The sequence below is a fragment of the Pocillopora verrucosa genome, chromosome 2, assembly GCF_036669915.1.
Source record: "Pocillopora verrucosa isolate sample1 chromosome 2, ASM3666991v2, whole genome shotgun sequence".
Taxonomy (NCBI): Eukaryota; Metazoa; Cnidaria; class Anthozoa; order Scleractinia; family Pocilloporidae; genus Pocillopora; species Pocillopora verrucosa.
The window spans coordinates 1,227,747-1,252,968 of NC_089313.1; the positions used below are offsets into that span (position 1 = coordinate 1,227,747).

At 41.4% G+C, this 25,222-nt stretch overlaps 2 protein-coding genes across 6 annotated transcripts in view; one reads left to right on the forward strand and one right to left on the reverse strand.

Annotated features, from left to right (window-relative positions):
• The first annotated feature begins 157 nt into the window (after window positions 1–157).
• On the forward strand, window positions 158–9,888 carry LOC131797339 (protein moonraker). 2 transcript variants are annotated; one of them, XM_066162710.1, is made up of 20 exons: window positions 174–288; window positions 765–909; window positions 1,043–1,925; window positions 2,369–2,428; window positions 2,747–2,974; window positions 3,235–3,367; window positions 3,554–3,657; window positions 3,877–3,972; window positions 4,234–4,491; window positions 4,875–4,954; window positions 5,579–5,612; window positions 5,792–5,847; window positions 6,115–6,202; window positions 6,797–6,880; window positions 7,221–7,297; window positions 7,391–7,484; window positions 7,622–7,703; window positions 8,020–8,208; window positions 8,292–8,520; window positions 9,332–9,888. In XM_066162710.1, exons 3-20 carry the CDS (start codon window positions 1,044–1,046, stop codon window positions 9,453–9,455), a joined length of 2,898 nt encoding a protein of 965 aa, XP_066018807.1. In that variant the 5' UTR covers window positions 174–288; window positions 765–909; window position 1,043; the 3' UTR covers window positions 9,456–9,888. The 2 variants fall into 2 exon arrangements, with proteins under 2 accessions (XP_058970934.2, XP_066018807.1); XM_059114951.2 differs by lacking the exon at window positions 765–909 and having other exon boundaries at window positions 158–288.
• A 2,295-nt stretch (window positions 9,889–12,183) lies between these two features.
• Window positions 12,184–25,222, reverse strand: part of LOC131797325 (tetratricopeptide repeat protein 28) — a 28,739-nt gene continuing 15,700 nt past the window's right edge. For all 4 annotated transcript variants that reach the window (XM_059114932.2, XM_066162782.1, XM_059114933.2 and 1 more), the window contains 7 exons: window positions 24,726–24,873; window positions 17,478–22,177; window positions 16,858–17,095; window positions 16,371–16,447; window positions 15,744–15,960; window positions 14,030–15,489; window positions 12,184–13,442 (listed from right to left, as the gene is read on the reverse strand). In XM_059114932.2, coding sequence (XP_058970915.2) covers window positions 14,039–15,489; window positions 15,744–15,960; window positions 16,371–16,447; window positions 16,858–17,095; window positions 17,478–22,177; window positions 24,726–24,873 — 6,831 coding nt within the window. In that variant the 3' untranslated portion in view covers window positions 12,184–13,442; window positions 14,030–14,038. The remainder of the gene's footprint in view (window positions 13,443–14,029; window positions 15,490–15,743; window positions 15,961–16,370; window positions 16,448–16,857; window positions 17,096–17,477; window positions 22,178–24,725; window positions 24,874–25,222) is intronic.

Sequence of the window (25,222 nt, forward strand, 5' to 3'; positions counted from 1 at the left end):
GTCAGCAAGGGAGAGACCTTTATCCCCCAACATACCTCCCATTGTCAGGCCTTTAAGGCAAAGTTCTACCTGTGAGTTAACCTCCATGCCCCTACGGCTACGCTTTGTTAGTGACTGAGAGAGTCTGGAACAGAGAGCCTCGCTCACACGATCGTTTGAAAAACAAAATGGCGGTTTACTTGAAGATTCGATAATCTTGCATATTACCTTTCCTCATTTCTTTATATAAAATAATTGCTTCCGAAAAGACTCTGAGTTTTGACGAAGAGGGATTCCAATGAATTAGAGGTGAGTTAAATTGCGTAAAATGTATTTACTCAAAGGAACAACTCGAGCTTAGGACTCGTAAGGTCGGTCCGTCAATAAACTCTATCGCGTTAATATCTAAAATATTTAAGCTCAAGTGTGATCATAAGCTTCCTCCTGTCCATCTCGTTCAGTCTGAATCATAGAAACTAGGAAATCGCCCATTAGTCGATAACGTGCGAGGAAGTAATTTTTTTTCTCTGATAAATGTGATCACGTGTGGTCGTGATCGTTGTAGCATGATCGAAGTTCTGATCTGTTCCTTCGCTCACGAGTCCAAAATATTTTCGCAGATCGAAAGCCTCTCAACGTAGGGTTGGAAATAAAGTCAGAGTGAACTGTAGAAATCGAATTATTCTGATGGATTTATTATTGTTGCTACCTTTGGTTGTACTTTCCGTAAATTGTTCTGTTTGATATGCAATCTTATTAACAAGATGCATTTAATTTATTATCAGACTCTGCAGCATGATGACTCCCTAAGAGTGATAAGCATCCAATTTCTCCTGATAGCATCATCCCTTAATCAAATATTATGGTCATGAGAATAAAGGGAATGATGGCAACCTCAAGAAGCGCTTGATTGTCAGACAAATTCTCCTTGTAAGTATCATAAGAAATGTATATAAAACAGTATGGAGAACTTGCATACTGATCTTAGGGTGTAAAAGGTTAAACAGCCTTATACCTGTGCTTTTATTGATCAAGGGTTCTAAATCATTTCCATTTCTTGCAGGATGTCAGCTGATGTTCTGCGGAAACCATCCCAAGTGGGTTTTAATTTTCCGAGCTTGAATCAGCCAGTCTCTGTTCCTCAGCGGGTGATGGCTGCACCAAATAGTGGATCAGCTACTCATAAAATGAATCAACTTCAATTTAATCTTGGAGTGCCAACAACTGCTGATCAGTTTACAACAAGGTTTAGGAAACCCCAACCTATTGTTATAGAAAAATTAGGTGACCAGAATCAAACACCACAGTTGTTACCTCAAAGGCGTGTAACTACCCCTGTTGTTTATCCTGTTGTGCCATCAGTGTCATCCTCTATCACAAGTGACCGACTTGCACTAGCAGTTCATTTGGCCAAGAAAGATGTTAGAAAGGTGAAAGAAATTGGAACGGAGAATGTTTTAGTTTCACAAGAAGAAGAAACAAAGAGAAGGCATTCTGCAGTCACAGGCAAAAATATGGGCGTTGGGAAAAAGAATAGGGTAAAAAGTATGAAATCTAAATCACAAGCGGCAATATCAGAAGATAAACCTACTTTGCGTGAAAGGGTTCATAGTGCTGTAAAGAAACAAGAGGCAGAAGCGAGGAAGCAGTATAAAATGTACTTTTATCCAGCTGCAAGGGAAGATGATGAATTTGAGTCGGATGGGGAAAGGACACAGGCTAATGAAATCAGAAAACTCCGCAAAGAGCTCCATCAATATATGAAACAAATGGAAAGTTTCAAAGATGAGAGACCAGAAATGTTGAAGAACAAAGACAAAAGGTTAAAGAAAAGAAAAGAGGGTGAAGGAAGGCTTGCAGATGAAGAGGTAGATGAACGCCAAGTAGTGAGGGCTGAAGAACAAGCTGCCAGATCAGCAAGGATGCTTTATGTACTTCAGAGACAGGTAACATACTGGTACATCTTTAATTAGAGGAGATTTGATAGGGAGTGAGTATTTCAAAGACGTCTGTTGTCTTCTAAACAGCTGTGTTCTTGAAAGTCACAATCTTCCTTACCAAAACTATCTTCTGCCCTAAGAATCACATTCAATTTGTTATTCAGCCTCTAAGGCCATCCCCATTGAATGAAAAATATTTCCCTTAGTCCAACTGACACATTTTTTGTGGAAAAAAATATTACCCTATATGAGAGGGAAAACTTTTAGTCTGGGTGATTACAGAAAAAGTAATCCAAGAATAGACTTGGAATGGAGAAAGATTCCTATTGGAAGCTGACTACAGACATTGCTGATATTTTCCCTAAAGTATTTGTATAATGCCCAGACTGAGATCATATAAGGATAACGACATTGAATGATATATAACTTGAAAATACTTTTCCTTCGAGGTGCGTGAGATTGAGGACGAGTTAAACAAAAAGAAAAGAGGGATAAAACATACAAAAAAGGTGAGAGTTTTAAAGGAATTTGACTCTCCTTAGTCACCAACAACAGGTTGATTTGCAACTGGACACTTGGAATTTATATTATTTTATTTAATTCTCAACTATTCATGCTAAAAGTTTTATCTTTTCAAATTTAATTCCACATTACTTATGGTACATTATTGGCATTAACACAAGATAAGTTGTTTGCAATTTTGAGGAACATTTAGATGAAGTCTTCCCACTCTAGCAAGCACTTATTACATGTACTTAGATTTAGTTAGGTTTATTGTCAGTATCATTAGGTTTAATTTTTTTCTACAATCTTGTATTGGATCTCAGAGCCAGACTCTAAGCCGCTTGGCAGCAGCTCACAGGGGAGCAGTTAGAGCATTGCAGACATTTGTCAGCCAGGCTCCTCTCCAGCCTAAAGTTGGCCATGGCTCGCCACCAATGTACCAGGAACTGTCTGCCCTCATTAGACAGTTGTCACTTTTGGCAGCACAGTTGCACATCAGTGGGGAAGATTTCTCTGATGAAGTGAAGAGAGAAAAAGTTCAGGATGAAAAGGTACAATACCACTCAAAAGTAAGTAGACAGTCTCCACTGAAAACATCCTCAAAACTATTGGGAATCAAGGGTCAAAGCTCAAACCATTATCAGTGACAGTTTTTGTATGCAATATGGTCAAACCTGTGTAGCTCTCAGCTTGATTTCAATGAAGTAGAAAATAGATTGATTTTTAGTGTCATGCCACATTCACAATGAAGTATTATTTTTTGGATATTTTTTCAGTATCTTAAACAGCTATTTCACTTTTTATTGATCAGGATGAGCCTGATGAAGAAGAGGTTGCATCGAGAGTAATTGGCAGAACTCCAGAAAAAGCGAGTGCATTTATCCAGGAAGTAGCTGACAGAAAGCCTAAGGGAACAACCATACCAAGATCTCCCCTGAAACAAGGTTTGAATACAGTAATGAGCATCCTTGGAGCAATCTATTTTGATTTATTCATTCAACAGATTTTTGCCATTATCATTTATGACCAGTGTTTAGGCCAGGACTCAAATGGAATGTGTGGGTCCTGTTTGTCACATCAAACCTAATAATAACATTGTTTATTTTTGCACTGTGGTTTTTCTTTGTAAGTTGTGACAAGTTCTCCTGACCCTACCCCTGAAAGAGATGCTGTTCTGCAGGCTGGGCTTTCTGCACTCCTTAGAGTCAAGGACACTCCAGTTCAGACACCTGTGGTATGTTCATTCTATTTTCTTTAAAAATAATCTTCTCATTGTATATCACATAGTATCTTAAAATAATGGTAATATTATGATAATAATAATTTGATCGGTGTTCATTATTTTGCAATTTTCTTACACAAATATGACAAGATTTTGTTTTTATGGCATTTTATATTAAGACAGTATGCAGAACTTAGAAAGTTTGAGAATGAAAAAAAACCTTTTTTTAAGGTAAAACCAAAGTTCCAAATGAGACCTGCCGTTCAAGTGGAAAAACCAGTCAAACAGGCTTCGAAGAAATCACTGTTATTACCTGCTAAGCTAAAGGTTTGTGACTATACTCAAACTAAGCTCTTCTTTGACCCACAGCAGTTGTTGACAGGGGGGGGGGGGGGTCAGGGGAAGTTAAAACAGGTGTGAAGCACACCTGTTATGATTTGGATCTTTCCTCATGCCTGCTCAATCTTCTCATCTTTTCATGTTGCTGATGCTGTGGGGTCAAAATACAAACATACAATTGCTAGATTTACCTTGCCATCACCAAATAATTGAATTAACATCTAATTTTTTATGAATATTGACCCTCAGCTTCAGCGTCAGAGAGCTTTTCAGACAGCCAAGAGAGTGAAACTGCTTCAAGATGTAGACCAAGCTCACTTTGCCAAAGAAACTGTTGCCTCCATACTGAAAAAGGCTCCTCCAGTAGTGGGGCATCAGCCAGTGGCCCAATCTAGGACACCACCCAGAACACCTACAAGAGAAGGCCCTCATACTCCTGAGAGAGTGCATTTTCAAGGTCCACACAGTCTGTCCCCTAGATCACACAGAAGGCAATGTGAAACTCAGGTTTGTCGTCAATGCAAAGATACATGCTCTAATCTACTTATAAGGGCAAAATAGAAAGGAGAGAAGTGAGGTTAAGAGGGATGCTTTCTTGGTATGGTAGAAATTTCTCAAAAATGGATAGGGATGTTTGCTTGGTTTCCTTATTTAGACGTGTGCCAGAGTAAGTTGAATTGGAATCTTTACAGATATCATGAAGCACTGTGTTATACAATATTTTTTAAAATTTCTCCCAATTGTTTTCAGTGCACTCGTCGTTTTGATAACCCAGTCTAGGTGTAACTCATTTAGTAATAGTAAACAAATTTATGGTAACAGAATAAGGAATTTCAACTGTTCCTTTTCCTTACAGTTAATGGTTGGTTTTCTTCATATCTTTTGAGTAGCTACAAAGTCCAACAAGTCCGAAGTATTTCCGTAGACATCTTCCAACTGACCAGGAGCTGATAGAAAGAGAGGTGGCCAGGTGAGTGAATCCCAACAGGATTTGACGGCCGATAGGACGCTCAGTGGCTCTTTTTGAATGAAAGATCATGGCAGCGAAGGCCTGCTTCACACATAGTGGGGCGCAATAGTAGCACAGAGCGAAAAAGGCGGAGGATTAGGATGAGTCGTTAATTCGCCATATTTTTTCGGACCATTTTGCTCATGGACTTCAATGTTGACAGCAGCTATCAAACTGGACCTATCAGAGGGGATGAAAAAACTACAGGCTCTCTTTTCGCGACCCGACTTAAACTTCCTCCTTCTTTTCTCATTTCGTTGCTATTTCGGCTCTTTTACTGAACGCCCTTTTTCCTGACGTGTCACCACTTCAAACGAGACCAAGGAAGATAGCTTTTTAATTTTGTCTCCATGTATGTATGCGCACACATTGTCATGTCATTATCTTGAGCCTTGACTTTCATTATTCTGCGTAAGTGTGATATTTCTGTGTCTCAAGTGTGACCAGGATGACTGGCTTTGAGTACCAACTTCACAGAAAGCAAGTGTTTAATCTGTTTTCCTAAAAGTCTGGCAATACACGTTATTAAATTTGACCATATTTAATCAAATTCTTCCTGTAACTGTAAATAATGTTCATTCTTAGGCAAAGATGGCTTGACGAGGAGGCAGAACGAAGGGTAAAATTCACTTTTACGATAAAACTATAATAATTTTCATAACAGATGATTTGCAGATTACACCATGGTATTTTGTTATAGTAGCCCCAAAACGTTCGGTGCTTTCCTGTTTGTTTTTTAGCTCCTTTTCAGACCACTATTATTACATTTTTTTTAATGGTTTCTTCTTGATGAATTAGATTCGTGACTTGGAACGAGAACGAAGACTTGAAGTTATACAGCGACATCGAAGAAGGTAGGATTTTTATAGGTAGAAGATTTATCCGAACAACTCTACCTTATTGACCTTCCAAGAACCCTATGTGATAAAACCCACTGCGGGAGTCATTTCCCCCTTCCGGTATCATACCTCCCCATCCCGGGTGTCACCCCCCCCCCCCCCCACTTCAATATCCCGGGAATCGTAAGCTCCCTTCATAACTCTCTTTTCAAACTCAACGTTTCATTTGTTTTAGTCACTTTTTGATCGGTTCTGAGTTTGCAATTTTTTCCAATATTCCAGTCCAGACGTTTCACTGCCAAAGCGATTGATATGTGAGACAGAAGACGCCATTAGATCGCGACTGAAACCGCTCTTGGATCGAGCAGAGGTATTTAAAAAAGTTTAATTTTATCTTCTAATTTTGATGTTTCACGGGAGGTGTATGATTATTTACGTAGTCCAAAGTAGTAAAGATGTAGATAGACTACAAGCAGACCCTTCTTTTTGGCGATGTTCGTCGTGCGAGTTAAAAATATTTAGCGAAAGAAAGAAATGTGAGCGCGCCACGCAGAACTCTGGGAGTGTGGCGCACGAAAAGTACTCCCAGAGTTTCGCGCGCGTGCTGACATCTATTTTTTTTTTTTGCTGAGTTTTTTCAGTTGACTCGCGCAACGAACGTCATCGAAAAGGAGGGACTGCTCGTAAAGAAAATGTAAAACTGGTTCGTCTTTACAGAGTAACAAAGAAACACCTTTAGTCATATGCACAATATCAGAAGGAGTTGTATAGTGACTTGGAATTTCTAGTACATACTAGTTGGAAAAGGTACTCGCACATAACCCAGGAGTAAGGATCTTCCTTCTATACGATCCACATCATTTTAGTTATGAATAGTAAGTAAAGTAGTTACTATTACAATTCACAGCACTGAGCAGAAAACAAACTTGGTATTTATTATAAATTTGTTTGTTCCTATGTGCAGGCGATAGCGGAAACACAGGCGATAAGAGAAGAAGAGCAAAAGAAATCATTACAGCATCAGCTTGGGAAACTTGCCTCTCAGACAGTGAGTGTACAAATACAACCTAAGGCCACAGTCGCTTGAAGGTTGGATAGTTAATTCGGTGGGAGAAGTGTCATCTGTCCTTTCAACAAACACGACAATGTGATCTCTTTTGTACTCTGGGAGATTAGAGGAGAGTTATGACGATCCTGTGCTCCAGCGCTTCAGCATTGAACGACTGACAACTTGATGGGGAACGAGGCCATATTTTAAGTTCACATGTGACAAACATCCTGCAGAATGACCTTTTTTAAAATGCTGCTGATTATCTGGAACTTCTTTTCTTCATTTTAAGGTTTTTACTTGTTTTTGCCATAGTATCGTGCTTTTGCTTTCTCGGCAGACAATGAACCAAGCGGACATTTTGGCCGAAAAAGTTCTCGATGATATTTTAGAAGATACAGTTCTTGAAATGCAAAGGCGAGTGTCTGGGTCGTTTTTAACTTTCTTATCTTTGAGGTCTCTTACGTTGTAAAGGTGCATTTAATTTTTTTTTTATTCATTCCTGTACAGATTAGAGATCGAAGACGACGTTGAAATGCAAGCTGATGATTTGCAAAACAGTTCATCCTTAGATAATATTCTTCAGAGACTGCAGAGTTTCGAGGTACGTGAAAAACCGATGGGTGCGAAATAATCTTCTCCATAAGAAGTCCTGCTTAGAATATTCTTTCCAATGTTCTGTTCTTGTTGAAATGGAGTATAACATTTTAATATCATTAACAACACTGCCTTTCGTCGCAGAAAGCCGAGGAGGAGATAAGACAACATTGGGTTCAAGTGAATTATGCAGATGTTGAAAATTCCACAGAAAAACACCACACTGGTATGTATGCAATCCTTTTGTATGGTTGCAAAGAACCAAGGTAATCACAACACCCAAGTAGAGCAAAGGAAATCATCTCAGGAAGCAATGAGAATTCAAAGTAGATTCAAGCGAGCTGAGGCGCAGAGAAATGCAAGTGAACAAGTCGTGATTGATTGTATTTCTTAATCTGAAAGTGGTGCGAATTTTCTGGACCAGTTCAGAGCAAAGTTGAGCAAAACTAAAGCAATGGCAGATTACTGTCGATGCCCAATATAAAATTGCTTTAAACCTTACATATGTTTACATCACTTTCTTGTTTCCCCTTTATCAACAGAGAAAAGAACTCGACCAGCTAAGGATCCGAAACCGATCATGTTTACAAGGCCCGTGGAAACCGAAAGCCACCGACTGTTACCGGAAAACACCCGAGCACCTCCCGACGACGATGGACGAAGTGTCAGAAGGCCATTCAAACTGTTGAATGAAATTAGTGCAGCCAGTAGCTTTTCCTCCCTAATGGAAGGTTGGACATAGTCTCTCACTGAAGTATTATAATTTAGGGTGATAAAATGTCAGTAGAAATGCATAGGTCCTTTTTATTTTCAGCATCGACAGAGCGCTCCTCTGCTCAAAGCTCCATATACAAGAGTCCTCAAAATAGCTCAGCCCCACAAAGTTGGCCCCTCACTTCTGGCACACGACCTACAGTGTTCCTTAGTGTGCCTAAGGAGATGAAAGCCAGTATAGTGTCCTACAGGAATCGATTCAACAAATATCTTCAGGACACTTCTACTCACGAGGAAGGAACATTTGACCCGTGGGGACTGGTAAACAGGTATGATTATGTAACAGCTTGTCAATTCTTCAAGCATTTTGATTGGTTCTTACTGGTGGTGTATTGGACACCAAATGTATAGTTAATGTAATCAGGAATATTGTTTTGTCGCTATTTGATAGTGAAATTAACGCAGTATGAAAAGCATTTGTTGTAGGTTAACATAAAATAATCTGCTTTGAGAGGAAGGGTTAGCCGAAGCTAAATATGCTTAGAAACACAGCTCCGAAAACGAAGCAGTAAATCGTCATTTTGGGACATCATTTTGTAGACATCGTTTTGAGCATTACAGTCGAACTTTTATCGAAGGATATCTCTCCATAGCGGCAACGCACATTGAACCGCGTCCCTACTGCTAAAATAACCTCTGCAGGAAGGCTAGTGGATCACCTACAGACGACCGTTGTAAAATGCGTGACAACCTGTCGATGCGAATATTTTATTTGTCTTGAATAACCAAAGGGAAGGTCGTAGGAGCTGATTTACTCACTGTACTTTGCAGTTTGTTGCCAATATCCATCTGAAAATCAGGTTCTGGTTTCTCTGTCATTGATATTCTTTGAATTGGCCACAGATCCATACAAGCCGCCGTAAGATTTTTCCAATGAAAAGACTAGGTCTTGTAACACAGTGGTTTTTCCTCCCCCCCCCCCTCCCCCTGAGGGCTGCGTCTTTACTATGGCCACCCTCTCTTCATAAGGTGGAAAAAGAGAAGAGGTTGGGCTGTAACATGTTTCTCTGCACTAACCTCTTTGCTGCACTTGATGTGGGAAAATCTTGTTCAGTAAGGTTCTGTTCTCATTTGTTGCAGGATCAGTGAGGAGTTGTTAGAAGATGCTTTGCAAGAAGTTGGTCATGAGCTTGATGATGTGTGTGATGATTACGCCGAGGCCTTGTATAACCAGGAATTTGTTTCAGTCAGCTCAGACACGTGATCAATGTCTTCCTTCCTTCATATTTAGGAATCCTCAGGAAATAATACAGCCTGTTTAATTGGACTTCAGCGTGCAGTTCCAAGGATTTTACGTCGTCTGCTGCGATGGCAACTATTCACGTTAGAAATGCTGTTATATGACTGGCTCAATAAAATACAACCAAGTGTTGAATTCAATTACATGAATTAAGTCATTGTGAATGGAGTTTCATCCTCTTTCCGACACTTTACGTCGCGTAAATCCCATCTCTGGCCACATTATAAACGTATAAATATGGAGCCTTTGGAGGCACCTCCCTATCTCTCGAAGAAAGTGATGAATTTTGCTCATAAACAAAACCTATTGATTCAATACTCAGAGGGAATTTTCTCGTCCTACGAAGGAGCTGTAACTTTGAAACTATTACTTGAGAGACAGAAAACGATGCTTGTTCTAACCGCCCCATGAAACGTCCAGTTTACTTTTTCGTGATGTAAAAAGATTGATATTAAAACAATAGAAACTTGTTAATGAGCCAAGGCTAACACTTACTCACAGTACTTAGTGAGCTGTTTCAAACCCACTGTTTATTGTCTAGGAAATCCTCTCTCTAACTGAGATATAAGCGCATAAATATTTAAACAGTAGAAATCGGTTAATGAGTATTCTGAAGTTCAAAAGGGCCATCATGCCTACAAGCAAAATTCTCTTGTTTGAATATTCAGCAAAATTTCTCGTCACATGGAAAAGATTTGACATTGAAACTTGCATACAATAAGCAGCCAATAAAGCGCACTCCAACGTGCTATTAAGAGTCAGGAAAATCTTCTATTTGCCAAAAATACAAGGGTAAGAATATTTAAAATTGGTTAACGAGCTTATGAAGACCTCAAGTCAACCCTTGTTGAAGAGGCCTTATTTTGCTAATTAAGAAAAATCCATTGTTTGAATATTCAGAGGAGGTTTTCTAGGCCCACAAAAGAACTGTGACTTTGAAACATGCATGTAAAAGGTAGCTTATCAAGCTCTATTTAACGCACTATTTATTGTCCAAGAAATTTCCCCTCTAGTTGAGATATATGCGCATGAATATTTAGACAATAGAAATTGGTTAATGAGCATTTGGGGACCCTGAGCTAACCCTAGTTTTAAAGGTCTATTTTAGCTTATTAACAAAAATCTATTGTTTAAATATTCAGAGGAGATTTTCTCAGCCCACAATAGAGCTGTGGCTATGAAACTTACATAAAGTACGCAGCTAATCAAGCTCTTTCTAACGAACTATTAATTGTTCAAGAAATTCCCCCTCTTATTGAGATATGTGCGCATGAATATTTAGACAATAGAAATTGGTTAATGAGCATATGGGGACCCTGAGCTAACCCTATTTTTAAAGGTCTATTTTAGCTTATTAACAAAAATCCATTGTTTAAATATTCAGAGGAGATTTTCTCAGCCCACAATAGAGCTGTGGCTATGAAACTTACATAAAGTACGCAGCTAATCAAGCCCTTTCTAACGAACTATTAATTGTCCAAGAAATTTCCCCCTTTTATTGAGATAAATGGGCATGAATATTTAAACAATAGAAATTGGTTAATGAGCTTTTGGGGACCTTGAGCTAACCCAAGTTCAGAGGGTCAATTTTTCCTCATTAACAAAAATCCATTGTTTAAATATTCAGAAGATATTTTTTCGGCCCACAATAGAGCTGTGGCTATGAAATTTACATAGAGTACGCAGCTAATCAAGCTCTTTCTAACGAACTATTAATTGTTTAAGAAATTCGCCCTCTAATTGAGATATATGCACATGAATAATTAGACAATAGAAATTGGTTAATGAGCATTTGGGGACCTTGAGCTAACCCTAGTTTTAAAGGTCTATTTTAGCTCATTAACAAAAATCCATTGTTTAAATATCCAGAGGAGATTTTCTCGGCCCACAATAGAGCTGTGGCTATGTTACTTACATACAGTACGCAACTAATCAAGCTCTCTCTAACGAACCATTAATTGTCCAAGAAATTCTCCCTCTTATTGAGATATATGTGCATGAATATTTAGACAATAGAAATTGGTTAATGAGCATTTGGGGACCTTGAGCTAACCTCAGTTCAAAAGGTCTACTTTGCTCATTAACAAAAATCCTTTGTTTAAATATTCAGAGGAGATTTTCTCGGCGCACAATAAAGCTGTGACTTTGAGACTTGCATGTAAAACGCAGCTAATCAACCTCTTTCTAACGAACTTTTAATCGTACGCAAAATCCTCTTTCTAACTGAGATGTAAGCGCATGAATATTGAGACATTAAAAATTGGTTAATGAGCTTCAGGGGACCTTCATTCAACCCTATTTTGCTCATTAACAAAAATCTATTGTTTGAAAATTCAGAGCAGATTTCCTCGTCTCACACAGGAGCTGTGACTGTGAAACATGCACACAACAGACATTTATCCAAGCTCGTTTTAACGCGCTACAAATTGTTCCATAAATCTTCATCTTTTCCGAGATATAAATACGTGAGTGTTTTAATAGAAATTCGTTAATGAGCTTTTGGGGCTGCATAGAGTAGCTTCCATTTGAATACGTGTAATCACTATGTGGAATGTTTATTGTTGTCGCAATGTCATCAGACAAAACTTTCCCCTTTTTTTCTTTTCTGTTGCAATTAAGTGTGACATGTCTCGATGTTAAGTGTAATATTGAATGATATAGAACGTTACCACAAAAAGAGTTCAGAAAAGGGTTCTGGAAAACCTTGAACTTTATTAATTGTACTAAAAAATATTTGCAAGGAGGTGAAATATGTACAACGTAACGTGGCTATGAAATATATATATATTATAAACCTCCTGCTTATTAATCTGAAATTACAAACTTATATGTACACAATTTCGCTCCAAATTTCATAAATAGCAACTCGAAAATACGCCACTCTCATCTCTACTAATTGACTGAGGTACATATAATACACTGAGAATTTCGAAAATGGCACGCATCTTGAATTCTAGTTTGACCTAAAGATTCAACGCACATAAATAAAAAGGTGGTAGGACCCGTAATTGAAAGGGAGAAAATTGACCGTCATGAACCACTTGACAATATTTATCTAGGGCTTGTCATAATTCTACAATAGCATAAGGGAAGGTAATAAACTAAAAGGAAGCAAGTTGACGTGAGAATGCTTGAGTCACACAATGTTGCGTGACCGAAAATAGTACACACCAACGGCGTCACGATGTTCTTACTATTTTTGGCACAAGATCAAGACTTGCTACCTTTCAGTTTCAGCAAAAATATTCACAAATCAAGATTAACTGAGGGGTTAACTGTTGGATATGTCTAACGATGATTAGCACCAGAACGGCTGAAATACTTTGTCGTTACCTCTAAAAGTCAATGCACAATAAGACTTTGCGCAATAGTGTCTTCGTTCCCAGACTAAACGGTCAAAAAATTGTGGGATAAGTTAAGACCTGGGGACAAAATTAAATACTAAGGTAGCCTGAAGGAAGCGAGAGGAGTGTTTACCTTAATTATTCTCTCAAAGTTGCATAACACGTTCGGTCGAGCGAAAGAGTCGTCTCCTTTAGAATTCAACTTAATTCTCCATTTTTCCTAAATTATAACACACTATTGTGATAGACTCGTCTGAGGAAAAGTTAATTATAGTAAGTAAAACTTACATCGAAATTGGCTGTTGGTGTTTTCATAAATTTAGACGTAAACAATAGAAAATGTCTTTTTACATCTAGCAGTAAACTGATATTCCACACTACCTATTGGTGACGGGGCTTGAAAGTTTTGAACAGATTTCAAAATACGATTTTCAAAATAGATCACTGAGAACCAGTGCAATACTCGACAGCTCCAAATTGCTTTTCGACGTAGAGAACCAATTTGGTTCAGATTATTAGGGAACACTTTCTTGTTTAAGATACGAAACTGTTAAAAAATATACTCTGCTAGTTCACATCAACCCCGGTAATACGAGTTTCACCGTGTCTGAAAATAAAAAAGAAAAAAGCCACAGATCAATTTATGGTTTGTGTAATGTCAACTACTTTACATGTTATATCTCCACAGTTCGCTTACTCAATTTAATGTTAGGAAGGATTCAGCCTATGCAACCTTTTTGGCATGCTAGGTTTGTTGGATGCGATGCCTGCGTTACCAACATTGTTGCATAACATGTCGGAGGGGTTCTCCAACACTTTTAAAAAGATTACTAAATATTTTGTGTGGATGATTCATTCGACATAATTTTGTATTAGAGGCTGGTAAAATACTTCAAATTGTACCACCGAAATTGGCTCTTCGCCCCTCAGATTTTCCTCCAACAAAATAACCAGCTCCCATAAGGCTTTTTAGCTCAGTTGGTAGAGCGCTGTACCAGTATCTCCCAGGTCATAGGTTCAACTCTCGAACGAGACTGAATTTTTTTCAAGCTTAGTTTTCTCTACTGCTTAAGTAATATTCATTACTGCGAAGATCACTCTCACTTTCATTTCCCTCCCTCTTCGTAAAACAATACGATGAGAAACAGGTCTTAATACAGTGGGAATATAACTGTATAACATGCAAATTCTTACCAGCCAGTGCTAGCAGGAGGAGGAGTGGAGATGAGCCAAGTTTGCCAAATGCTCTCGCCTCAGTCTCCTCTTTTCCGCTCCGATGTCTTTCATCTCAAGTGACTGCGGGGATGTTTTTTTGTTGGCCAGCGGTTGGGTCGGCTCACGTGTCATGTGATTATTCATTAGGGCAGCCGCTGCCCACTCTGCTTTAGTCTGACGAGACTCGTAGTCAGTACTATCTTGAGAAGACTGAGAATCATCGTGAAACTTCTGCAGCGACTGTCTCCTCCCCTCTAGGGATTCTTTTCGTCCCTGTTGCATTTCGGCTGCAAGCTGATCAGCGTGATTCGTTTTAAACTCACCATTTCTTAATGGTGCAGTTCTTTGACTTGAGGACCTCAGAGCTCCATCTCTGACTGGTAAATCCACACTAGAAACCCTTAAACGCCCAGTTCGATTAACTTTACCATTTCCACTAATATCAATGGCAGATACCACACGATGAGTTCTTAAGTCTGTACTACTCTTCGCCCAACGTCTGTCACGAGCATGCGTAGTTTCCTCCTCATCGCTCGATCCATTCTCTCCCTGCCTAGGTATTGACTTAGGTCGGCTAAAAGGTCCGTTTTTAGATACAGGTTCCTGGCTCTCGCTCACACTCCTTCCCTGGGGCCTTCCTCGGGGGTAACCTTCATCATTCAGAGACCCTCCTCGACGTACCCTCCCCCCATTGATATCAGAAGCATTAGGTAGATACCCGGATATAGGTTGTCTGGTACCATTCGTACCCGGCTCGTGACTTTGTTTCGGTGTACTCGTCAAAACCTGTTTTTCACTCCTTGCTGGGTTTTCCTTAGCCCGACGTTGTTGTAATGGAAATGTAACTACATTCCCTTTTTGATTGGAATTAGTTACCCATGTGGGCGAGACACCATTTGAAACTGAGCTATCCTCCGTAAGATCGACTGTATGCCGATTTAATGGCGCGCGCTGACCGACAATGTCCGAATAACTATCGACGTCTGAGTCGGATGGGTCGGCGACTGAAGAATTTCGCGAGTGATCTACGACGGATGAAGTTGTATGTTGCTTATTGGCACTGCGCACGTGTCCGTTGAAACCTGAATAGGAGTTTACGGCGTTTGGATGATTCCTATTTACAAGCAGAGGCTGTGATTTGGAAAGAGCTCGAAAGCTTCTTCTTTCGGCTTCTGCAACTGCTGCCGAGTTAATCGACTCGTTTGAAGGATGGGCCTCAGTTTTCACTGGCCTGGAGGTGATGCTGGTTTTGGAACCCTTACTAATGCCCCTTGAATTGCTAACATCGTTGGAACTGTGGTCCACATCTTTAGACTTAGTGTCAAGATCCGAGTCGATAGAAGCTGATTTGAGAGATAAGTTGGAGATGACAGTTGAAGCGGAATGGACCTTGGAGAGTTTAAAGGTAGGATCTTCCTTCTCTGCAGGATTTTCTGAATCTGAAAAAATAAGAAAATAAGGTTGTATTCATATCAAGTCCCATCTTTCTCTCAAGTCTACCGACGGTGCATCCAAGGGCAACAAACGTAGGGCACTTAAAAACGCTGTTTTCGTATACGTGCCGTATGGTTCTCTTGAGACGCAAGCCGTTCGCAAACATGCCGAACTTCGAAATGAAGCTGTGAAACGAAGCTTTCTTTGTTAGGGAAGCAACCGAACACGTTTCCAAAACAACTGTAATTTGTATGTTTACCTGTGAGAGCACACAAGGCCTGCACAGTACACTGTACAGCACGTCTGCTGTTCGCTTTGCCGGATCGAAGCATCACTTCATCTTTGCCCACGCCAATCAGATCAAAACCGAGAGAAGCCAGCAGCTCGTGACAGCCGGAAGTGCGCCATAACTTGAGATTTAAAGGCACCTGTACGTTGTTCATTCCTTGGGCGAAACATGACAAAACCTGGCTGAACTGTGACGCAAAGAGAGAAGAAACAAGCTCAACGTTTGGGTAGAAAAAAAAGCAGCCTCAAGAAGCACGTATGTATAACATAGCCACCTTTATTTTCATAAAATATCTGTACCAACGAGCGAAGTTTGCAGTTAAGACACAATACCAACTGAACATTATCTAACACTGACGACAAGATCTACAACAGTTATCAAAGTTGTCGCTGGAGACAAACTGAAATTTCTCATCACGAATACGCAGAAATAAAGAAAATTCTATTTCAGTAGATTTCTTTTTGAAGTGAGAGCACTTTTCAGTTTGCCTTTTTTCAACCAATTGTCTAAGAGATGAGAACATCCATGCAGCTTGGTTTTTCAACACAGGATGCTTTACTACGCACATTGATCAATACAAAACCATTTTTGACTTACCAGAGCCACTAAAGCTGTGTTCACTGTGCGTGCATTCACGAGTTTGGCCAGAGCCTGCAAAGTGGTGGGACTCAGACCTGAAGGAAAAAATCGACTTTTTTCACTTTTTTTGTCGCCTTTTCGAAGGAGAGGGTCAAAAATTCATAAGCCTCAAAAGTGCACGTTCTACTGCTGCTCGGGTCGTTGAATAGGACCTCTGTTGTAGAAACAAACCCAGAAGTATCATTCTCAACTCTGAAAGAGAGGCCAGTTTTCTGCAAGGTATACCAGCACTTGACCGGTACCTGGTACTCGTTTGGACCCCTAGGGGATAGAGGCCCCGTGAGCGTGACATGTTCCCCACCGCCGCCTCCCCTCCCCCCAAAAGAAAAAAAAAAGGTTCAAGAAAGATCTGTCCTTTATTTTGACAAAGAAAGAGAGAAAAAAGGAACTCTCATTACACATTATTTTAAAAATAATCCTCTCTTTACACCGAGTGTTTACTCACCCAGCAAAGCGTGTAAATGGTTACTTGCATCAGCAAGCTTGTCTGCCACACCACTGGATACTGTTGGAAAGAAGACGGAGTCCGGAAGTCCGTTAGCAGCCTTCTGAAACCGGAAACCAAGAAGCTTAAGCAATTCTCGCCAACCGCTGGCTCCCTTGACTTTGGCATTGATGCTTGCATCCGCTGTGTACATGGACGACCGCTGACCTGAACGTATCCGCTGTTGCGCCTTGTCCACCTGAAGGCGAAGACCGAATGAACGAGGGAGTTAGCTTAACTGGAAACACGAAGGGGTAGGGGGGATAGGTGGGGGGGAGAGGGTGGTGGAGAGGTAGAAAGGTGGCGGGGAGGGTGGTGAAGAGGGGGAAAAAGGTGGGGAAAGGGTGGTAGGGAGGGGGGAAAGGTGGGGGCTGGTAACCTTACGATGGATTACCATCCCATCCTGGGGGGGAGTAGTGATACTCTTAGTCGCTTCATGTTATGGAAACAGAGATTTAAGGTCACCTATGCACAGACAAAACTAAGCTATTGATCATTAAGGTCCCCGGTTCGTCTGCACAAAATCTCTAAGAGAGGCGATAGGTTACTTTAGTTGAAAGAGTTGACAGAGTTTCACATACCAGATGAACAAGAACTTTCAGTGCATCTCTGCAGTTCACAGGGTTGTCTAACAGTTTGGAAATGGCGCTACTCATCAGAGCTTCTTTATTCGTCAGAGCTGTGTCTCCACCAACAAGGATAAATCCAGCCCAGTTTGACGGATGTGAAAACTGCTTTGTTCCCTGAACTACCTGCATGGCCTGACACAGAGATTGGCTCGCCATCATTCCTTGAAGGAGTCCGCCGTAGAACGCTTTCAGAAGCAACTTGCACGCCAGGTCTGGGACAGGCCACAGGGCAACCAACAAACTCTGTGCTCCAGCCGACAGGAATGATCTCGTTAATCCGATCACACCATCCGATGTAATCCGATTGCGCGACGAGTGGTTGTGCGCAGCGCCAATAACAACGAGTTTTGCTGATAATTTCTGGTCTAAGATATCGGCTGCTGTGAGAAGGAATTCAGACAAAGCCGGTGCTTCGTCAGGACTCATGTCACCAAGAAAGTCCAGACTCGCTCTTTCGGGTGATCCTGCGGGCGTGATCGATTTGTCATCGGAATTCTGCGGCGAAAGAATAAGAGATGATAGTTTCCAAGACACATGAGTAGCAAAATGAATGCACTCCGCCTTCGGCAACTTTCGGACGACTTCGCTCTTAGTCGCAACACTGCCGAGTAGCGGTTTCGTGTTGAAGAGTTCCGCCACGATCTTAGCTTCGTGCTCAGCGCTCGGGTTCGATTCCCATTGTCCGAACGTCGTCGGGACCTTCGGGTTTCCGATGATCGTTACCGAAGATGTATCGAGTCCACTTTTCCTCAACATGAGAGTTTTGATGTTCGAGGCGAGAGCTTGCAATGAAGGAACAACGATAAGCCTAAACCGACGGAAAAGATAATCTTTAGAAAGGCTCCCTTTTAAGACAGGAAACGGCACCAGGTACAGATCACCTTGGAGAACCAACGCAAGTGAGGAATCTTCGCTTTCGAAGGACGAAGAAGCAGGTAAAGCGTCTTCCATGGGAGAAATCAAGAGCTCGTACAAAGCACGAAGCGGTGGCTTTCCCGACCAGCCGAGCTTCTTGTTGCTACTTCTTACCCCATTTAATTTTCGGACGTTCCTCCCTGACAAGAAGCTGCTCCTCGGGTTTGACCGGAAACTGTGACCGCCAAATGACAATGACGACACACTTATGGTATCATCATCATCCCCTGACATGTACGACAGTGGGCTCGCGCTGAACACACTGTCACTTTCCCAGGTGTCTTCAACTTCACTCTCGGACATGCTAGTCGTGCGATTCAAATTTAAATGCGGTTCAACTCCGAGAGCATCGCGTACCTGCGTGATGTACGAATCTAACAGAGTAGAGGTGTGCGAGTAGGCTGCGCTGCTACTTTGATCTAAGTCAACTGACACTTCATTGTCATGGTCTCCATCCGAGAGAAGAGAGTCGTGAAACTTCACAATTCCTTTATTCGGAGTGATGAGCCAGCTGTACAAGTGTCCTGCGGCTATGGAATAGTACAAGACACTTGCCTTTTGACTGCGTACCAAGTCTGTGATTTGTTCAGGTGTCGTCAACGGATTCTCCAAATACTTCGAAATTCCGTTCTCTGATCGATTACTTCCTTGTCGTTCTTGAAGCAAATCGATAAAATCTCGGGTCCGACTTCGCTCGGCGACCGCCAACGCCTCCTCATGGTTGCCCATAGTAACTAAAACTCGCTGTAAAACTTGGTAAGTCGCAGCTTGAAGTTCATACAAAGACAATTTATACTCGCCACTACTAATACCTTCTTCGCGCAATTTCTCCAACAACTCCGCCGCGCGGAAAAGATGCAGCTGCGATGCGTCCAGCTGATTGGCTGCCAAATATGACAAACCTAATCGATGACGTATTCGCGCCTCGTCTTCACTCCTCCCCAGAGCCTCTACGATCGCAAGGCCTTTGTTGAGGTACGAGATAGCCTGGGAATAATTTGCCAGGGCATGATGCGTTCTTCCTAGTGAACTGTATGCCTGCGCTTTCGCTGCCTGGTCGTTCATTTGCGAGGCGATGTTTAGATGTTGGCCTTGGTAGATTGCCGCTTGTTCGTAATTTCCGAGAATTTCGTGCGTCATGCCGAGATGAAATGACGCCCGACCGCGGCGGCCGAGGTCCTTTTGTTTCTCGGCGACTGTCGTCTCTTGTTCGTGTAGTTTCAACGCCTTTTCGTATTCCCCCATCTTCTGGTTCACCAGCCCCAGTCCACAGAGGGCGTCTCCTTCATTAATGGCATCATTACACTCCCTCGCCAAGGACAACTGTTGCTCGAAACATGCAAGGGCTTGCTCGTAGTTTCCAAGAATCTTGTGCATATTTCCCAACTCGCAGTAAGCTGTCCCTTTGGAATGGAAATCAGTCAATTCGTGAGCCACCACTAATCTCTTCTCGAAACACACAAGAGCTTGTTGCAGATTTCCCATTGTCCTGTGCGCGTTCCCTAGTCCGCGGTAGGCCTTGTCCTGGTCAGCAGCACTCTCCATTTGTTGCCCAGCGGCAAGATATTTATCGTAAAACTTTACGGCTTCTTCATGGTCACCCAGCACGTGGTAACACTCACCCAGATTCCCATATGCACGGCCGCTTTCAAGCAAGGCACCTGTAACCTGTTCCAACGTGGCGATCTGCTGTTCAAAAAATCCCAGCGCCTCTTGATAATCTTTAGTGTTCATTTTTGTGATTCCCAGGTTACCACAAGCTTCTGCTTGGAGAATACAGTCATCAAGTTCATTTGCGATGGAAAGCTCTTCAGAATAGGACACGAAAGCATCATTGTACTGTTGTAAGCTGCTGTGAACTGAGCCGAGATTGCTTAACGCTTTGCAAATACCAACAGAATCATGCACTGTTCTTCTCAGTTCTAACTCTTTTTGAAAGCAAACCAACGCCCTATCAAAATCACGTGCAGTCCTAAAAGCGCTACCCAAGGCTCCGTGCGCTTCGCTCTCCAGAGCAGCATCCTGCGCCTTCTTTGCGACTTGTAGTTGTTCCTGAAAAAATCGTATTCCCTGATTTGTGTTACCCAGTGTCACATAAATATCACCAATGTTTCCGCAAGCTTTAAATTCGCCTTGGACTTGCATGGCCTCCTGTGAAACAGTTAGGAATTCTTTCTGACACTCCAACGCTTTCTCTTGTTTGCCGATTGCACTGTAAGCCAGTCCTAGATTACAATATGCTCGTCCTAAGCTTGTCCTGTCTTCCAGATCTTTGGCTATTTCAATGTTTCTCTCGTAATAAGGTACAGCATCTAGGTGACCGCCTAACGAGTAATGCGCGAATCCCAGATTGTGACAAGCTTTGCACTCGCTCACACGATCCCGCATATGTCTCGCGACGGACAAAAAGTTTTCGTAGAAAGGAATAGCTTTAGTGAAATTTCCGCAAGAACTGTAGTAATTCCCCAAATTGCTCAAAGCGATGGCTTCATTTGACTGATCGCCGATTTCTTGTGAAATAACTAAGTGTTGTTGATAATGTTTCAATGACTTGTCGAGACTTCCAATCGCTTGATAAGCCACTGCAAGATTTCCATGCGTGCAGGCTTCTGACGACCGATCGTTCACTTCTTTGGAAATCATCAGTTCTTGCTTATGGAACTTAATAGCTTGTTCATACCGCGCACAAGCGCTGTAAGCGCAGCCCATATTCCCGTAGGCTCGCCCCTGTCCCGCTCGGTCCTCCAACTCTTTACAAATAGCCAAGTGTTTTTTGTGAAGTTTTAGGGCTTGTCCATAAAGCCCCCTCTGCTGGAAAATAACCCCCAGGTTGGAAAGCGCTCTCCCCTCGGTCGCTCGATCTTTGAGTTTGATCGCCAAAGCAAGTTGATATTCGTGAAAAGACACTGCCTGATCTAAGTCACCTTTGCATCTCAGAGCATGTCCTAGGCCAGCATACGCCCTCGCTTCCATAAAAGAATCTTTGGTCTTCTTCGCCACGTCCAAGACCTGCTTGTGAAACTGGATTGCTTTGTCGAAGTCTCTCTTGTAATGGAAAGCACTTCCTAGGTTGCTGTACGCCCGGCCTTCTTCTGCCTTGTCTCCCAGCTCAACCGCAATTTTCAAATGTTCTTGATGATATTTTATTGCGTTGTCATAATCCGATAACAAGACATGCACAGCGCCAATGTTTCCTAGTTCTCTCGCTTCGCCTTGTCTGTCTTTCAACTCCTTATAGATCTGCATTGATTGTTTATGACTTGAGATAGCACTTGTGTAATCAGTCATCGAAACATGTGTATGCCCTAAAGAACTCAAGGCACTCGCGGCGGTTTTACGATCTTTAATTGTCAAAGCAATATCCAGCTGACTTCTCTGATGCTCCACAGCTTCCTTGAACATTCGTTGTGAGTAATATGCTCCACCAAGATTACCATAAGCTCTGCATTCTCCACCTTTGTCGTTCAAAGACTGTGACGTTTCTAGATCTTGTCTCATGTATTCCATGGCCTTCTTTAGATTTCCAAGTTTCCAATAAGCTGTACTTAAAGCCGAGATGACAGAGCCCCGGAGACGTAAACCGCAAGTTCCAACTTTCAAAGCAGCTTCGAGGCAATCTATGGCTGCTGTTACATGTCCGACAGAAAGAAGTTCTTGTCCGATAACTGATATCATTACAAAGGCGCTCTTGTCAAGTTTCATGCCTTTCAGCTGGCTGTAGATTGGCTCGAGGGTAGCTGTGAAGAGGGAAAAACAAAAACACGCAAAGATATAGTTCACTAAATTCTCCAGCTTGGATTACAACAAAATTACGGCGGTACTTTGGGAGAACTACTTCTCTGAGCTAGCTTCTAGCAGGGTCAAGACCGAGTAAGGCGATGAGTGCATGAGAATTGTCTTTTCAATACGTTCGCACATTCATTGCGGTTTTTATTATTAGGTGAATGTTTACGACTTAACCAGATGTGGCGAATGTTGGCTTCGCAGCCAAATCAACCGCGAATTCCGACAGTAATTTATTAGAGGTCACTAAAACAAGTATTGCATGAGTACACAGTCTTCAGAATAGTGCAGGCTTGTGTCATGCATCTTTAGCTAAGGCCTTCCTCATTAAAAATGGGTTTCCATTTAAGAACGCTTAACGCATAATTCTACCTTTTCACCTAAAACACACGGATAAAAACGGTGACTGTTTCAAAGGTGAAGCATTTTGTAAACACATCGTTTTGGACAAGCCATTTCTAGTGTGGACAGGTGAAAAAGGTGACGAAAAAAGCATCCCATACGACTGGCAACGTTTTCATCGGCCATTTAGTACAAAAGTCGCATGCGTTTTCAAATGATAAAAGTTTTAGTCTTATCAGATTAAAAGGAGGCGAAAACAACTACTTGGGTGACAATATTTACCTCCGCTTTGGCTGAGACGAACACAGATCCCTTTAAAAACAAATTAGTGATGTCGGGGCCGAAAGTTCGATACTTGTACTTGTTTTTGAAGAAACAAAGGGCAAGGTAATGAAACCGATAGGGAAATATTTCAAGGATTAAGATAGTGTGTCTTGGGAAAATATTGTCAACTTAATTTTTTGAGCGTCTTACTGTATTAGACAACAACCTTTTTCTAGATTACACCGAATATCATTAGAGAATCGCATGTTGTTTTCCTACGGATGCACACAAACGCAACGCACCAAAGATACGCAGTATTTTTGGGCCCTTTTTGCAGGTAGTGTTTGTTCTTCTCAATGAGGTCTAAGTATTGACGGATGATGTAATGTATATCTCGGCATATTAAGCTAGAAGGTTTTTTTTTAAGTAGCTCTGAGAGCACATATCAAAAACCACGCAATCTATTATGTGTGCTCCTCTGATATGAAGTCCCGCAGTTGTTTGTTGTGCCGAAAGAATACGTCGGATAAAAAATTTGATCATACAAATTTAGAGAGAGAACCCAAGTCAAACAAATCAAGAACCAATCTCAGGGAATTTCGACGAATTTGATTTGGAAGAAAACAACGAACACTTTCTGCCGGCTTAGAAAACTTCTACCCCTTTTTTATTCGACGAGACAAAGATTCCAAAGAGATTGAATTTTTACACGATAAACGGAATTTTCGCTTTCGGTTTTACGATCGTCCATGTCCTCTCAACGATTGATTGGTTATCGTTTGACATTCTCGCAAGATGGCTCTTTACATACATATTCAATCAGAGCGGCATACAAGGGAACCTTTCACAACTTAGCGCCAGAGCTATTCTATAATTTTACAGAAAAAAGGGTTTTTTACTACAAGACTTTTTTACCAGCGTGCCCCAGAATAACCCTAACGGCGCAAGACTAGAATTGTCAACATGAAATCCTATCCTCTTTCAAGGTGTTCCACTGACTCTTCCAGTTGGCGCACTTACCGTTATAAGAGGATTAAAGAAACGGATAAAGAACCATCTCTAGGTCAGACAAACGATCAAGAGATGTGACACAAGACTGGAAAGTGCGTTTGTTATCACGATTTTCGAGGAAACACCCAACCTAGTCTGTCATGAGAATTCTTCTAAGATTTTAAAAACAACTGCCTGATGTTCTTGTAATTTTTAGTGTTGTGTTGCCCTCTCCAGCATTAGAATTAATCGTATTATTGCAATCTTTTTCCACGGAATATCTAAGGATTAAAATATTTTTATCTCCGTAGATCTGCTCGGTGTTTAGTTTCAGTTACGTGAAGATATAGTAATCTACTCTCCAGGCAGATATTTGTGGTTTTGGTTTCTGGATTGTGTTCGCGTTAGTACGGTAATTTCTTGACAAGGATGTTCTGTTCCATACATTTCAATAGGCTGAGTTTAAGCCGAGCTATCGAATATAGTCTGTCAGGCAAGGAACCTTGCCATCACCAGGCTTGTTCCATCGGGGCCCTAGGAATATTTCCTATGGTGTACTACACGGGAATGATCCGCCCTGAGAGGGGCTCTTTTTCGAGGTTTAGGCAATATTGTATACAAATGGATGGGAATCTCAAAAGAGAAGACGGATCTTAGCGTTTAAGGGCGACGTAAAGCTAATGCATTCGAGTAAAGAATGTCTGAGGTGTTAAATGTAGCCTTTACGTCTTTCCTGGTTTATCACAATATGCAAGCGATTAGAATGAAGTAAATTTATGAAAGTGCTAAGCTATGGACCTCGCAACGAACACATTTTCGTAAAACACTTGTTAATTGTCCCTTTTTTCGCTCCCCGGGGCCCATTTTCATATAATTAGATACTCTTATGAACTCTACGATATTTACCTCTCAGTGGGGACTTCATCGCGGCTTCAGTCAGAGAGTTCAGCAGTTGAGGGCTTTTGTCATCCTGCGCAAGCGCAGACGCAAAGGCTCCAAGTGCATCCGCATGCCGACCCAGGCACTGCAGCGCCACTCCTTGACGGTAATAGGCCTGGAAATGACAACAACGCGTTAGACACAATGGGTGTTACAGAGGTGTTGTCTCAGATTTAAAATATGACCTCAGAAGACGCTGCTTGTTACAACGAAATCGAAGCTAAATTAAAATCAAAATCAAGCAGATTAAAGTAATGGTTACTAAGTTGCAGTTCGTCAAATTTCTCCAAAGATGAGTTTAAATGAGTAATCTGGAAAGCGAAGCTCTTGTAGATACACGAGTTACAGCCACTTTCCCGTCTGAGTGTCTTGAATAAATACATTTCCTTCATTCTGATCTTCTAAAAGCAACATTCATCGAATTTCGTGTCCGATAGACCCGAACACGCACAAAACTGAAGAAA

What these genes read in the sequence shown, in the direction of transcription:
- LOC131797339 (XM_059114951.2), top strand. Translation starts at nt 1,044, where the DNA reads ATGTCAGCTGATGTTCTGCGGAAACCATCCCAAGTGGGTTTTAATTTT. An exon ending in AAGATCTCCCCTGAAACAAG is followed by an intron (nt 3,368 to 3,553) that starts GTTTGAATACAG and finishes TTTCTTTGTAAG; the next exon opens with TTGTGACAAGTTCTCCTGAC. An exon ending in AGAGACTGCAGAGTTTCGAG is followed by an intron (nt 7,485 to 7,621) that starts GTACGTGAAAAA and finishes CTTTCGTCGCAG; the next exon opens with AAAGCCGAGGAGGAGATAAG.